Genomic DNA, 17,091 nt, shown 5'->3' on the forward strand with positions numbered 1-17,091 from the left:
GCAGAATTTGAAAGCAGAGGGTTTAAAAAAGTGATAAAGGGGGTGCAGAAATTAGCAGAGGTGGCACTACCTGAAAGCTCATCAGAAAGGGGAGTGAGAACAATATCAGGCAAGAAGGGTTTGGAAGTATGGATCAGAACAGGAGCACTTTTAGCACTGCGTATATAGGCCGATGGCAGAGCACATTCACCAATGGATCGGCTTCTCATGGCTTTAAAAAGGAAAAGAAAGAAGTGGGGAAGGAAAAAAGAAGAGTGACTAATAATGAAAGGCTTGTGTCACAGAAAAAGCAGCAACAGAGAAAACAAAGATAAAAAGGAAGAAAATTCAAAAATTAAAACATTTCAGCACGGCAGATATTGGCAGAGCTGTAAGAAAGGAAAAAATCAGTGGACACATAAGACATTTTGAGTTTTTAACTTTTATGTAAAGCAGCAACAATGCCTTTATAACGACGATTACAGAGATTTTACACTTAAAATCAAGAAAGTAATTAACACTTTTTTCCCATTGCATCAGGGGTTGAAAAATCAAAGTCACTCCACAAGCACTCAGAACTTGAAATCTTTTAACAGAAAAAGCAACTTACACTACATTTGCATTTTTCTAGTTTCCTTTGGTTTACTCCTGAAAAAGCATCTCTGAGTTTTACACATACCCATACTCTTGAATTCATGATTCTCCAAAAGAGATTCAAAAGCATAAGGATAAAATGACCAGTTCTGTGTAGAGAAATTTGTAATACAACTTGTTATGGTTCCACATTAAAAATGAAGTGACAGAAGTGAAATGGCTTGACAACAAAAAGCATTAATTTGTTTCTTTATCCATAGGGTCTGGCTTTTAATTGATACTGGATAAATCTTGCTAAACTGATCCTAATTCACCTTTTCATGTCTCACATTCTGCCAACAGTCCTACAGAATGGAAAACTTACATAAGAATTGTGGCATCAGGATCAAGCTTGTATCTGCAGCTTTTCTAACAGATTTTAAATGAATCTTTGACATTTGTTTTCCTTTGCCAGAGTAAGATATAGCAAGAACCGATACTGCATTCAACCTCAAAGTACACTTGAAGTTCTTCAAACAGTAATATTCACTGTTTCAAGCAGCTTTTCAAACTGTTGCAAATTTGATAACTTGTTTTAAAATAGTTGCTAATAAACTTCCTCTACAGAAACTTCAGTGCATCTTATATAAATATTGTCAATATGATATTTAATCAGTCTTTGAACTTTTCTACATATATTTTCAAAACAACATGGGATATAAACTTAGAATCTTAGTGCTCCTGATCTGTTTGGGAATCAGAAGTATATGAATGGAGTGCAGTGAAAGTTGAGCACATCACACTTCTAAATCAGGTTAAAGAATTGTCCCTATCAGCAACATGCAGAAAACTTGGGTAGATCAATGTACATAGAGCAGAAAACGGATTTGACAAGTGCAGCACAACTTAAGTGAAGTCTTAACATCAGTTTGAAAAAACAATTCAGAAAGACAGACGTTTTAAGACTGAAGCCATTCTCTATTAAACAGTTTATATGACAGAAACCAGATTTTTTAAAAAAGGCAATTATGTATAAGACCTTAACATCTCTTTCTTTAAGAGATACAATAATAAAATTCAGGATACGGTGATAGTGAGATGCATTACATTCAGCACTGTGCATCTTAAAATTAATGTAGGCAAGAGAAAAGGTAACAAGCTACATAGTAAAACTTAAGGGTATTTTCCAACCTAAATAATTATACAATTCTAAATAAACCAATCTTTTGAGATTGGATACTGTGTTGAGTACAAATCCTAATATGAAGTGTCCCTTGCAATTTGCCTGGATCTGTTCCATCATATTACATTGATACTAGCAAGTGGAGGGGCAGAACAACCCATTTACAATTTGCAAGGTAACAGAAACTTCTGAAGGAAAAATTACAATGTATTATTATTGAAAGCAAAATTAACTTTGAGATACTGTAAAAGGAAAATGTGATCTCAGTGAATTATTATTTTAAATAAGATGTGTCACATTCAGTTAAGTAGTTGAGGCAGACTTAATACCAGAATGTGGACTAGATATTTGAGGTTTATAAACTTCCACTGTTGTCTCCAGGCAAAAGCAGAACAATAGATTAGTAAATTCTTTCTCATCCATTATGTTTATAGGACTAGAATCTGCTGCCTAAGCCACAAATTCTGTAACTAGGCCTACAAAAGATTTTTCAACCCATATGCATATAATGTTTAAAGGTCCTTTTCCAAAAATTACTTTACATAAGATCAGGCTAAAAATGTACACACTGCATATCAGAAAAGCTGTGATTTTTATTTGAGTAACACACACACACACACACACACACAAATTTGGTGCAGCAATAAATGTGTGCTGGCATGAGGATGGCTCAAAAATAGAGGTGCACAGATGTACACAAAATGTGTACAACATAAAACAGATGAAAAAGAAACCCCAGCTTTTTCTTACCATAAAATATTCAACATGCAATCCCCTCAGATATAAAGAGTATATTACTCATGATCAGAGGAAATATACTACATATCAGAAATCATGCAACATATCTGAGGTCTGACTCAATTCCAGACTTAACTTGTGGAGCTACTCTTAAATTAAAGGAGAGGATCTGGCCAGCAAAATGTTCTATATAAAATTTTATTTATTCTGACAATAAATCAGGGGTTTTTTATTATGTGACCCTGTGTTTACTGGCACAGATTAAGAAGCATCCAAACAGCTCTCTTAGCAGACTTAGAGACAGTAACAAGCAACTGTTTGCAGACAGTTAAGACATATGCTTTCATAACATATTCTTCATAAACATTTTAAAAAACTGAAGAGTTTGGGATTCTGGCTCTAACAACTCTTTTTGGGCTTTTCATCTTCTAAAATCATCCTACTAATGCTGTGATGCTTGTCCACAAATGGTATTCTACAAAATGAATACATCTGAAATTTTAACTGGTTACAGTAATACAAACTTGGCTTATTAATATCAAATATGTAAGATAATTGGAGGAAAGGAACAAAACCATGGAAGCTAAAGTACACTGAAACTAAAATCAGATTAGTTTGCTGCTAACCAGGTCAACATATAGCTTGATTAGGATAAATTTCAGTCATTTTAGGGTTAACATCATATAAATAGTCATCTTTCAAATAGCAGCAAAACAAAACCATTAATAAATTGACCAAACAACATAATGTTCTGACAGAATACCTGAAATATTAACAATTTATGAAGGAGAAATTTTAACATGAGCTTTACCTTGTTAAGACAATTAAGATTTAAAACAAAAACACCACAACACTTAATCACGGACTATCTACAGAGAAGCAGAAATTACATTTAAAGTCTCTGTGATCCATAAGGAAAACTTTAGTCAAACTAGGTGCTGTCAACATGAGATACAGGAAAAGCTGTGTAGCACTTGACTACATGAAAAAGACAGGAAATTTTGAAGCAGTAACTTCCTTTTCTCTCATGTCTGTACTGCTTATGGAACAATTAACTTTCCCATACCAACAAAAGCCTTGTAAGAAAACAAAATTTTTAAATGGAGAAATTTGAGGAATACTCAAATAAAGACTCTGGCTAAATAGCCACTGTGACTTAAAAAAATTACTTGCAAGTATTTTTAGAAAAAGAAATAAAATGTTAATTTCTGAAAAGCTAACACAATTATATATTCAACTACCAATATGCATCTCCAGTTTCTAAAACTGTGTCAGAATGTACCTTCATCCAAGAAGTATCAGCGAAGCAACAACACACAATGACCAAAGCTACTACTACTACAGAGATAGTAAAAAAGCAAGAGATACTTAAAAGGTTCTTTTTTTTAAATAAAGAAGTAAAATCAGCTCAATTTCCCTTCACATAAGGGATATCACTGAGATCAAGATGAGACAACAGAGTAAAGAAATTTGTAGTGCAGTTAATGTTAAGATATTTTAAGTAAATCATATGAACACGAGTCGCCTTTTGAGCAATCCAACTAAAGCAGTTTAGCATCACTCATTTCTAACACAGGAAAGAGTATCTGCAAGTAATGAAGTTGAGAAATAGATGACTTCAGAAATGAAGAATTGCATACATCTGTGCCAATCTTTCATTAATGCAAAATTCAAGGTATAGTAAAAGACAACACATTTTATAAACTATGCAGACATATACATATTTCTCTCACTTTTCTTTGCACAGTTGGAAAATACTTGAACTATTTTGTGTACAGTTTATGAAAACACACACTTAAAAAGCCTTCTGTTTATTACCCATCTACCCACACCATTGCTCAAACCATTCCAGCTTTTTTCTCTTTCATATACATACAACAGTATTATTTTTCCAATCCATCTTAAACATGTGATCAAACTAATTAAGAATTAATACATCAACTGCATTACTTTCATTTGCAGCAACTGTAATTCTAGTAACCACAGGCTACTCGGCTAACCTCAAAGCACATAAAGCTGCATAATTTACACATTTAACTAATCACTGTAGATAGTATACTTTTGTGGAAAGAAGTTATCCATGTTGCTACAGAAGTCAGTTATTAATTCCTTACCCTTTCTCAAATGTCACTTATATCAACTTCTACAGATACGTACCAACTGTTTTCTGCCGTACTATGCTTCTTGCCTTTTCTGTTCCTGGAGAGCCAGTGGTCGTAGCGCTGCGTTGTCTCATTGGTGCTTGTCCAGGCTGATCACGGCTCCAGCCTCTAGAAAAGGACTTATCAACAGAAGATTTTGGGAATTCATGCCCAACTCCTGCAAAAATAGAATTGCAAATCTATTCACTTCTACTCTGGTATCACCAGATATTTGTAGTTGTGTTCTTTCAAAGGGTTTTAAAGCTGGATAGAATAAATTATGTTAACAAAGCAAACACAATTTCAAAAGCTAAACAGCTTGTTACTGGCTTTTAAATATATAAACCCACTCTGCCAGCATTAACACTGATGGATACTCAAACTTTTTCAGAAGTGTTCGTGCTATTAAACTGTTGTGATTTTCTTTTCTGACCAATCAAGTGTAAAACTGCAAGAAAACTGGGGTTATAAAGGTTGTAGGCTGATAAAATGTATAACTATAGAAATTTTTCCTTTGCCGCTCCTATTATACATGACACCCGAAATCATGAAATGCAGACCATTAATATTGTGGGGGTTTTATCCAAATAATTTTGTGATATTTGAGGAATGTGAAATAAAGATGATAAATTATTTTAGCACAAAATGCAAAAGCAAAAAAATGGGATGATGGGCTCAGAGTACAAGGCCCTTTGGAAATTCTATACTATAAAAATATTATACTAAGGTAAAGAAAAGATGGAACAAATTCAGATTTTACATTTATATTGATGTAAATAAAACTCATATGAGGAGCTATCAAAATCAACTGTATGTAAAAAAAAAATGAACTAAAGAATTATTTACAATGTATTTCCTTATCCACACTGAACTCATATAATCCAAAATTATACTTGATACACAATTGCAATCATTAAAAGGGCATCTTCTTGGAAAGTAAGCCCTAGTACATGTTCACTGTTATTAGCAAATGAACAGGGCCAAAAAAATTTGGCGTAATTTGTATGGTATTTATTACTTCCAAAGCTGGATTTAACTCTAACTCACATTTAACAAGGGAGTCTTTCTCTGGAACTCTGTTACGGAAGACTAACATAAACTGTTCTCATGTGGCTCTGTGTGGGTGATACAGATGATTCAAGATGGTTTTTAAACCTATATTCAAGTAACTATGTATGTTCTTATCCCATTTAAGACTTTTTTTTTTTTTTTGTAAACCGTTTCTTTTGCAAGAAAATGAAGCAAGCTATGTAGTATAGGAAAACAAAAATGCATGGTCTGGAACAACTTCTCAGGGTCAACTACAGAGAAATGTATTTTTTGTCCAGTTGTTACACACCAGAAGAACAAAATGAGAATCTGAATAATGCCTCTGCCCAAGATGAGAAATTTGGAAGCATGTGAAATGTTTTTAGCAAAATCAGCCTACAGGAACATTCTCCTTAAGAGAAGGAATCCACATAAATTACTTCTCACTGACAAACCCTTGGATATTAGTAGGAAGTACTTTCCCTCAGGTTTGACAGGAGAACCACATCAATCAGAATACAGAGAGATTAAAAAGTAGATTAAAAATTACACTTTTTTGTCATCTTTATTACTCACCTGAAATATAATCCTGCCTCTCACTATTACATCTTAAAGCATGCTTTAAAGGAGAACAGTATCATTACCCATATTTTACAGAAATGGAAACAAAGACAGAAACGAGTGCTCATGGCTGCACATGGAAAGTCACGTCTCTGATCAGGGAAGAGAATCCAGGTTTTGCAGCTCTCAGTCCAGCCCCCTCTATCCAGGAGGACAGACTTTCTGCCCCTTACCAATTCCAGAACTGTACTATTGTAAGCAAGTAGCCACCTCCTCTCCCCACATTACATCCTACAGAGTATTTCCTGTATTGTTTAGGAATCAGTTTAAAAACTGGTACCATTCACATGGATTATTAAAAGAATCCTTTCTCTTAAATAGTCCAATAAGGTCACTTCGACAAAATATGTCTTCAACATGGCTTAGTGATGAATTAGTACCCAAACAAAACTAAATTCATCTCACAATTTATCTTTAAACAACATTCATTGGATTTCAGGATCAATATTCCAATTGTGCTTGCAACAGCCACTTGCTAGCCAGCTATTTTTTACCAGATATGTAATATTTGTTACTTTCAGGAAGTTATGATTGGGACTCAACTATTTAATTGCTTTGATAAAGGAAGAAAGCCGTAACTCACTACAGTGTAACATTTTAGGTTTAATTCAACACAACTTTAAGAACTACATTCCATATGTGTCTATTTGCAGGTCTGAATCTTAACATAAGGATTTTGTGATGGTTCTAAAAAGCAGCCTTTTCTTAAAGAAACTCAGTTATTTCAGGTGATAGGGATGACTAATTAGGTATACTAAAAAGGCTAGACCAAAATTATCCTGTGACCATCATCTCATTACCCCACCTCAAATTCAAATGATGTGTGTACAGCGTTGTCTTACCTTTGCCTTTGTGTTTTTTCTGCTTCTGCTCACTTAATTTATCCAGCGGCAGGTCACTGAGGTCCAGGCTATATAAGTTTCTAGCTAATACTTTAGTTAGTGTCTCCATTGTCAGTGACCACTCAGTGGCCAGCTCTTCCCAATATGTCAGTGATGACATTACAGACAGCAAGTCATCCCAAAGTTCTCGAGAGATGTACACATTTAGATTTGCTTTGATCCAAGCTACTATAAGAGTCTAAAAGAATAAAGTGAGAGAAGTTGGGTTCTGAACATAAGATGACAACATTCAAATGTTACTGCTTAAAAGGAAGCTTCTAACTGCCACAGAAATTTGTGTAGTGCAGACGTTCTTCTCCTCACCAGAACACACTGTCTTTTCATGAATTATCAAGTGTTAAGTTAACATGGGCTTCTGACTTGGATACAGGAACAACTAATTTGACTCATGGAAGATCTTTCGGTATCTTACAAGTTTTGCAATACTGTTCTCAATTAGTTCACATCACATCTGTATCTTGTGTGTTTTTTCCCTACTAAAGAATCTGGAGACTTTACAGATCTAATTTACAGAGAAGCCACCAAAAGAGCATTCTGCAACTATAAACTTTTAAAGGATCTGCTACAGCTTACTGTAAGGAATAAAAAAATCAGTTGGTTAGGCATGCATGGCACAGAAGATTATGTGCTGACTTGAGCTAATTTTGCAATGGAAACTGGCTAAAACTGCTCACATTGCCAGTTACCTCTACTCAATTAAAGGACAGCAAATTTTAAATTTCATAATACCCCAAAAACTGCTGTCACGGTGTGTCCTGGTTTGGGCTAGAATAGAATCAGTCAGCGGGTGGTGAGCAATCACATTGTGCATTGCCCGTTTATACTTTCTATTATTGTTATTGTTTTATTAACTTTATTAAACTGTTTTTATCTCAACCTACAAGTCTCCCTTTATCCCTCGAATTCCTTCTCCCATTCCCAGGCTGGGGAGGGTGGGTGAGCGGCTGCATGGTGTTTGGCTGTTCAAACCACTGTAGCCAGTTCTTTAACCCACACCATTCACATTATCTGGGTAACATGATCAATTATTTAAGATGACAAAACAGCCAACAGTGGTTGTTGCATCTAATCTCTTGGTCAGAATTAAGCTGAATTAATTAAAGTGAATTTATGTTTAATTGCCTGGAAAAGAGGTCCTGCAAGTCTTCCAGCTAAAGTGGAGTTTTTTCTTCCTTGATATTGCAAGAAAGTTTGGGGTGGTATTTTCAGCACAGATTCAGTAACCCTGAGCAGCACAAGTAGCATCTGTTCCCTGCAAAACATAATATTAAACTTAGCGTTACCATTTTGTTATGCTTCTGTATGTACCAGGATACTTTTAAAGATAACAACCAAACCTGATTTGCTCAAACACATTCCAGACAGGACATAGTGATTAAAACTGCCTAACTTGGTTCTTGAAATGAATTACTCACTCCAATCCTCTTTTCACAATTCAGAGTGAGGAATCTCTGTCATGATATAACATCTTTTGCCAGGTCTTTTACAGGCAAAGTTTTAAATATATTTCCAAACTGAGCTTTTACTTTTTTTTTTTTTTTTTTTTTTTTTTTTTTTTTTTTTAATTTGTATGAATGACAGGTTTTGGCAATGTTACATTAACATACTTCATCAATTATTTTGTGTGGCACAATCTTTGCCATCACAGTCTAGAGTCACTTCTTTACAGTGATGTAAAACTGTGAAAGAAAACACTAATCTAGTGCAATCTGTTTTCTATTATTATTCCCAAGTTTCTCAGTGGCTCGCCCTGAACAGACTCCTTATTTCCCCACAAGAGGAGACAAGCTTCATATGACACATAATGTCAGCTTTACTTACCCAGAGTTCAGGAAATGCTAGTGACTCATTGAATGCAAGTCAACTTAAAATGGAGTAAATCGGCCATTTGAAATCCCCTTGCTACTGTTCCTTGCAAATGGAGAATGGTGGCAATATACTACCTCAGTAGAGACAGTTATTTAAAGGAGAGGGGGGAAATAATAGAAATTAATTTGAAAGTAGGGTCCTTTGTACCTGCTAGGCATCTTAAACACTGGAAAGGAACAAAACAGTTAAACAGTACACACACTCCTGTACACAATTACAGCTCAAGAGCAACCCACATCTGATTATAATAGTTATTCATGCTTATCTGAGGATCTTTTGTTTATTTTTAAATAAGGCTGTGAAGTTTCATATATGTTTCTGTATTTTTACACTTTGACACATGAGCAAAATGCCCTGGAAAAAAGTCATCAGTAGCTCCTCAACAGTAGTCTGTATATCCCAGCTCGCTTCTTTTTTCGCTGAGGGCTAAGCTGCCTCAAACTAACCAGATGCTTACTACTGGCTTTAACAGAGCAGATAACCTCTTCCCCTGTAGTAAATTGTCTCTGATGTTAAAGTCCATATATTTACCGATTTAGAGAACCTGGTTCACTTAGTCAATACCACTCTACAGTGTTTCCTACCAAGTAAATTCTCTCATTTATCTGGTGAACTAATAGCCTAAGATAAAAGAATTAGCATTTTACCATGTCTTCTTGTCCATAGTCACTTGGACGACCATGTGACGGTAGATATTAAGAATGCGTTTACACATATCAGTGTGTTCATCCAGCAGAGCTTTAATTTCATTTGCAGGTTCAAGAAAGAATATATTTGAAGAATTTATTATAAAAACCTGTAAGTAGAGAAGAGTGCATGTTATGAGCTTGAATCACACTTTGATGATTTCAGCAATTCAGTTGATAGTAACCAGGAAGAGAAAATCTGTGATTAACAGAAAAGGCTGCATATGCACTCAAGTTTATATTTCAATATATTATCTTCATGTGATGATAAAGCAACAATAAGACTGACTTTTTCCCCAATTTTTCTATAAAAGATATTTATATTTTTTTGCTCTCATAGGCAGATGGTACATTAAACTACTCTATACAGTTATTTTAATATGATGGACAAAAATGTCCCAGTAAAGAAGTTCACTGCACAAAAGTTCCACCTGTAAATCAGCAACCAACTAGTCTAACATAAACTGAACTAATTGAAACAGATCTGGTACACAATGAATGCTTCAGCATGACAAGGCCTGTACTATGTTCTGGGAAACTAAAGCAATCATCCCACTGTGATCAGTAAGGCTTACCAAAAGTAGGAGACAGGATACCTCCTCCAAAGTGGTTAACTTCAGTGGACAGTGAATTAGGGCTTTCAGAATAACAATGATGAAAACAAAGTAGTCAAGGACACTGCAGAAGTTACTAATGAAGTGTTGTTATATTTTTATGTAAGTTCAGGAAATATTTGAATTGCAGTGAGCCCCAGATTTCCAATTATTTTTTATTTGTCTTTCTTAATCCACATGTACAGGAAATCATTGGTTCTACAGTTGTAATTTCCCTCCACTGAGAACTTTGGATTTTAATAATCAAAACCCATTAGTATGCAGCTTTACATTCACTAGCCTCAACTACTGAACCTACCCTACTCTAAGTGTCTAGAAATAAGTTTATGCAAGAATTAAATGGGAAGAAAACTCAAGATACAAGGCTTGGATTCTTGATTCACAGAAAAAGTCAAATGCTGTTCTATGTCTGGAAACATCTTAAATTCAGACATGATACTGGGTTAGAATGATATCTTGACTCATTTCAGGCTAAAAAAGATATTTGCTGGCCAAATGAACCTTTGTCTAAAAAGCTTCAGCATGAAGAATCTCCCAGACATTCTCAGATTTATAAACCTTAGTAATACATTGCAAACAGATAAAGATACTTCACTGCTTCTTTTCTCAGAAACACTTCATGTTCTAAACAATCATTGTATGCAATGATTATGAAACTTGAATTATTTGAACTTAAAACTGATTTCAGTCACAAAGATTATTTCTCTATGTAACAGTATACAGCACAATAGGAAATCCTATCCAGGAAATCATTCAAGCTGTTGTAAAAATAACGAGTTCTAATTACCATGGTCACCCATGGTAAAAATGCACATGGTGGAGTGGCAAATGCATTTCTATTTTATTTTGTTCAGAATCAATTTTCTTGCGGGTGAAAGAGTATTATGGAGGCTAGAGACATATATAGTCCTATATATATGTATGTGCATAGACAAAATATACATAAAATGCACACATTTTATATGACCTTAAAAGCATTTCAAAGACTCTCAAATTATACGTTTGATTTGCTATAGCCTCAACTTCAGTGAAGCATTTTGCTGAACATTTGAAATTAACACATTTTCTACCCTGCCAAATTTCCTAGAAGCAGAAAACTTCTAAGAAACTTGTGCAACTCTCCCATTCATTAGAGATATCACTGAAGTAAAGAGTTGTGGTGTCTGTTCAAATTTTTCACACATTTACGTACTCATCCAGTCTATAAAGCAAATAAAGATAAGAAAATATCCCTGTACACCTTACTATTCAGATTAGCAAAACTGCAGCTTTGGATGCTTTGTGTGTGGTTACTAATATCTTAAAAGAAAAAACCTTCTACGTATTCTCATTAAACAATGAATTAGAATAATTTGAAGATGTGGCACTCAAATGAGATTTTTTTTTTTTTCTGTGATACAATGCAGAGTAACGTACGTGTCCTGATGCAAAATTAAAAGATTTTTTTACTGTGTTATACAACACTTGTGTATACATTGTCCTAGTTACAGTCAATAAAGATACAGTGAACCACTATCATTATTCTAACACTATTTATCATCATACTTTTTAAATCTAAAATAATTTTGAAAATTCAGAGATGCTTTGAAGGAGCATGAGATTCCCTTGCAGGAGTACTGCATTATAGTCCACTCTTTATCTACTGATAACAAGAGCTTTATTATCAGGATGAAAATTAGATATCAAGTCTATTTCATACCTGCAATACTGACTGCACTCCAGCTCGTACATTTTGCTCTTCAGTATCATTTTCAGACATTTTTTGCAAAGTGTCTTCATAACAGCCATTTCTTGCCCAGTTTGAATTTCTAACATGACTAGAGTTCATCCCTTTTTCCTGAAAAATATTTTTTCTTAAAATGCCATATATTTGTAGACAGGTATTTTGGTTTTATTTTAAAGGAAAAAGGATATAATATATATTAAATAACAGACAATGGTAAACAGATGTTTAAGATGTTAAAGACACAATTATATTTTAAGATGCTTGTAGCAATTATTTTAAAGCATCTGGATGAAATAACTACTATTTTCATCATCCTTTTTTTTGTATAAAATTTTTACACAACTGAAGGTTAGTGTACTGTATAATCCACCTCTTGAGAGTTGTTCATAAAACTATATAAAATTTTAAATTGAACTAACCACATTAAAAATCTACAGATACTGGATTAAATTGATAGCCCATTCATGCACTGTTTAATTACCACTGATTTTCCCTAACAGATGCCTTGACATCAAATTAAATCACATGTAATCTGTCGAGGAGGCCACCTCTCTGTCTACTAGTGTATCAAAAAGATGCAGAATTATTAAACAACAATATTTACCTCTTCTCTATCTTTTGTTTTCTCTGATGAATTGTGGTCAACAACATTTTCATCACAATCTGAAGTTGTGCACTGCATTACTTCCTCAGGTTCTTTCATAAATAAAGGCTTGTCTTCTTGCTGAATCCATTCCTGATACACCTTCACCACTTTTCTCATGGCAGCTGCTTCACATATTGGCAACAGAAATGCCTGTGAGTAGAAAAAGAAACAAACAAAAAAACAGTTACAATACTGGAAATCAAGTTGGGCTCTATAATGTACAGGTTCTAAGGGATAAGGGAGGAAAAAATACAGCCACTGTAGAATCTTGGCAAATAAACTACTCCTAAACCAAAATGGTTGATCACTTTCTTCATCTGTAAACTGAAAACATGAAAAAAAATGTTTTAACAAAAAAAACTCGTCAGGGAAGTACTTCAAAAACTTCACTGTCAAAGAGAGAGATATGAGAATCCATACAGGCATAGGTACTCAACACCTAGCCTGCTGAAATTAAAACCCAAACATTTTTCAGAAGTATGCAAAATGAATGAGCAGAAGTTTCTATTAAAACATCTTGCATTCAGAAGATTTGGAAGAGTGAAGTTAAATCAGTTCTAAATGAGTATGGAAAAATCAAGTGACATACATTACTGGTAGACATGTATCTTAATTTTAGCTAAATGAGATTTTACAAAACAGCATCCTTAAAACAAATGACTCCCTAAAAAGACTGTAGAATTATTGTTTCAAAAATCGTGCACTTGAGCCAATGTGATGGCTGATCAGTGCCCTCTTCAGGAGGTTTTCTGTATCTGCTGTGCTGGTAACAACTAGTCACAGATCAGAAACTTTTAACGTTAATAAGGTTTTAACTAACTGTAAATACATTTACTGAAGACCATGATGCCCTAATTGTATTGAAAAAAGAACAGATAAACTACACTAACACATAGCTTTATGGAGTCCACGGTGTGAATGTTGAGAAGTCACTGCCCATGTCTTTAAAAGTGCCCATTTGACACAAGCAGTATTTTCTCTCTCTGGGTATAGACACTTCATACCAGTATCGCACTAAAAAGAATATTGCTATGTATTACAAAATTCAACTGATAAAGTCATCAGTCATGCACTATCACTCATCAAGTCTAACAGTATTCTGCAAGCCAATATATATGTTTTGTACCCTGCAGTCTAAAATGCATAAAACTTTTTCTACAGACAATCTTCCCATCATTCAGTACTACTGAAACCTCCTCCTGAGTGGAATAACTCAGCCCTAATGTTTTAGAAACATGACAAACGTCTGGCGTATTAGAAATGATCTTACACTGAAAACATCTGGCTAAACAGTGACTTAAATGAAATCCCATAACTACACACAAAATCCAAATAATCTACATAACTCACTGAGTGCCTTGTGAAAAGAATGAAGAAAATTGCCTTTGCCATCCCTTTCATGGGGTGTGGTGTGTGTGTGTGTGTGATTTTCTAAACAGACCATCAATAATTTAGACTCTACATTCAATGTCTTGGACTCTAAACCCTTGAGTGGCAGCTGAATTCAGGCAACTCTCTTATCTCCCTCAGTAATGTATCCAAACTCTTCAACACATTGGATGTGGATAAGCTTCTGACATTTATTTGCCTCACTTGAAAATATCCATTTCACCCAGATATACCAGAGTTTTAAAATGTTTAGTTTGCTGCTGTTTAAAGTAATCAGTGTCATGCATTTCAATTGAAAATTAGTATATTTTTGTTTACTATTAGTCAGAAAAATCTCTTAATCCTTTGATCTATACCATGGGCCACAAAGAAAGTCTATCCTGTTCTATTCTCTCACAGTGAACTCAAAGTTATGTATTTTCACATTATAAATAAAGACTCCAGAATACTGGCATATGTTCTCAGTTTAGATTTGTTTAATAGTTTCCAGTTGAGAAACAGTATTTTGACTGTGCTCAGTTAACATTTCTAGTTGCAGTAAAGTCAGAAGCAGAAGCTGTTACTTTCTATAGCCATCTGTCCCACTCTTCTGATGAACATTATCAAGGTAAGGGCATTTGATTACTCCTAAAACAGCTCTTTAACAGCTGCAGACTCCCACAGATGGCTTATTTTAATATGCTTGGTTGTGAGCTATAATAGCTATGGGGTTGATTTCTGATGTATGGGGAACTGTAAAGTCCAAGTTAAGTGTTGTCAAACTGATGATTAGAGAAGTAAAATTAGAAAAATCAGGAACTGGGGATATTCTACACTGAAAATATTTCAGAATTTTAACTTTTCAATTCTTAAACCTTAAAGGCAAGATGACAAAAAACCCCCTGTACATTTATATAATGTTCTGCTTAGCAAATGCTCTTCAAAGAAGCCCATGACCTAACGATCATTTACATGATCATTATAAAGATATTCTTGCATTCTAAAGAGGGTGCTTTACCTGTCGAAAAATCTCAGTTAGAAAATTAACGTTGCTTCTTTTAGAAGAAAATACTTTCCGGACAATTTCAATATCGGTTAAATGCTCTTCATCAATACTGCAGAGGCTGGAAGAACTTGGTTCTCTTTCTGTTAGAGTACTTGTATTAGAATGAGATTGTTCTGGCTCTGCATTTCTATCTTGCTTATCAGTACTGTCATTTTTGCTGTCCTCCCTTGAAGCCATGTTAGCAGCTGCCCTCTGAAATAATAATTAAAGTTTGTTTTTAGTGCAACAACTGAACAGTACAATTTAAGTTACACAACAGTATCATTTCAAGCAGTACAAAGAATTCAGGACAAAAAAATAACGATTCACTGAATTTCAAGGCTTCTTATGTCTACTTCATTAAAAACAAAATAGCAGAATTTGAAGAGAAAAAAAACATAGCAAGTCCTTCTAAAGTAAATTCATATGAAGAAAATTTATCTAGAAATTCCTTTTAATTCTTCATTAGTTATAATTATCATAGGAACACAGACTGCTGACATAGCAATTAAGACAAAAATATGAAAACAAACACTTCTTTTTGTGTATTTGGTTTTACCTGAATATTCTTTGGCACATTTTCACCTTCCATCCCAGGAATATGAGGTCCTGTATGAGGTTTTGGCTCAAGCCAGAAAGACACCAACCATCGAATGACAATAACACGAGCCTTAATAAAAGGTTCCTTTGTGCAATATATTGCCTCATTGGTTTCAGCATCTTTCTTAACCATTACATAGTGTGGCTTTGGTCTCATTTGTGGTATATCTGTAAGGAAACACAACAATTTAAAAATATATGCAGAGAAAAAGCTCTATATAAGAAAGAAATCCTAAAACCATAACAAATACACGTGAACTTTCAAAGGGGGATGTTTTTTCATATTCACTGTTGCATAATTCATCCTAAGATGTGCCGAAATGCACGTGATAGAGAAAATTTCAAGACCAGACCATAAGACATCGAGAGGGTGTAATTTTCTCCTGGAAGGAGACAATATTATTGGTCCAACAGACAGCAACTTGTTTCTGCTATGCAAAACCTTTAATTTTTGTATCTGAAAGTGGTTTTTATAGCCTTACATTCTTGCTTGCATTTTTTTTTTTCTAACCAAGTAAACACATCTCTTTTCATTGTTTTCAGCTTTTTTTAAGCTACATGACTCACTATTTCCCATTTTCATTGAAAACTACAAAGGAGTTCCAAGTAGAACAACTGTTAACTAAACTAGAATATGGCCTAGACAAGAAATCTATTTTCATACAGAATTAAGATATTGTCAAATTTCTTAATATTTAAGAAGTGTTCAGAAGTGTTAAGTATACAGTAGTTTAAGTTACTAAGCAACAATTTATTTAACTCATACTATTTTATAGCCTTTTAAGTGTCTTATATGTCACTCGTCCCCTACTACCAAACCCGCTGAGAAAAGCAGATGCAGTTCAGATGCAAGGGATCACCACATTTCCCAGTGCACCCCTAGGAAGAGTTCTGTGTTGGTCTGCAGCAATCCACAATAAAACAATATAATTAGCAATAAGGGTCAGCAGTTCTTTACTGATATAGCTATCACAGCTACATCTAATGATAGCTACAATAGGAGAACTTTAGTTCCAAACTGTACCCTAACAGCAGCTGCCATAAACACAGCCTCTTCTGGCCCTGCAGTAGGCAAAAGATGAAGAGACTAGACAGAAATCCTGCTCCAAAGCCACATCAGTTTCACAGGTTCATCTAATGCCGTATCTGCACTAGCTAGTTTTGCTGGACTTTGCTGCCAGAGTGAGGGCACATGCATCTTCCTACAACTTTGCTGAAAGAGGATTCTCTGGCAATAGCGTCTATACTGGCTTGCAGAGAATGCAATGAGTGATGCCCAGAGGCATGCCAACATGTAGGAATCTTGGTTATTTCAGGTCTATAACCTACAATTCCATTTTCTCCAACCCATGTTCTAAGGTGATGGTTCAG

The 17,091-nt window shown here is 34.6% G+C and overlaps 1 protein-coding gene across 16 annotated transcripts in view; it reads right to left on the bottom strand.

Moving 5' to 3' along the window:
* Positions 1 to 17,091, bottom strand: part of RALGAPA1 (Ral GTPase activating protein catalytic subunit alpha 1) — a 133,451-nt gene that overhangs the window by 90,211 nt on the left and 26,149 nt on the right. For 10 of the 16 annotated variants that reach the window (XM_042791120.1, XM_042791118.1, XM_042791119.1 and 7 more), the window contains exons 9-17: positions 15,680 to 15,888; positions 15,094 to 15,333; positions 12,666 to 12,857; positions 12,035 to 12,172; positions 9,683 to 9,831; positions 8,289 to 8,418; positions 7,107 to 7,344; positions 4,631 to 4,792; positions 71 to 211 (exon numbers count right to left, since the gene is read on the bottom strand). In XM_042791120.1, the coding sequence (XP_042647054.1) occupies positions 71 to 211; positions 4,631 to 4,792; positions 7,107 to 7,344; positions 8,289 to 8,418; positions 9,683 to 9,831; positions 12,035 to 12,172; positions 12,666 to 12,857; positions 15,094 to 15,333; positions 15,680 to 15,888 (1,599 nt within the window). The remainder of the gene's footprint in view (positions 1 to 70; positions 212 to 4,630; positions 4,793 to 7,106; positions 7,345 to 8,288; positions 8,419 to 9,682; positions 9,832 to 12,034; positions 12,173 to 12,665; positions 12,858 to 15,093; positions 15,334 to 15,679; positions 15,889 to 17,091) is intronic. The other 6 variants (XM_042791125.1, XM_042791124.1, XM_042791123.1 and 3 more) reach the window with 1 other exon arrangement.

The sequence above is a fragment of the Tyto alba genome, unplaced genomic scaffold, assembly GCF_018691265.1.
Source record: "Tyto alba isolate M040663 unplaced genomic scaffold, T.alba_DEE_v4.0 Super-Scaffold_18, whole genome shotgun sequence".
Taxonomy (NCBI): Eukaryota; Metazoa; Chordata; class Aves; order Strigiformes; family Tytonidae; genus Tyto; species Tyto alba.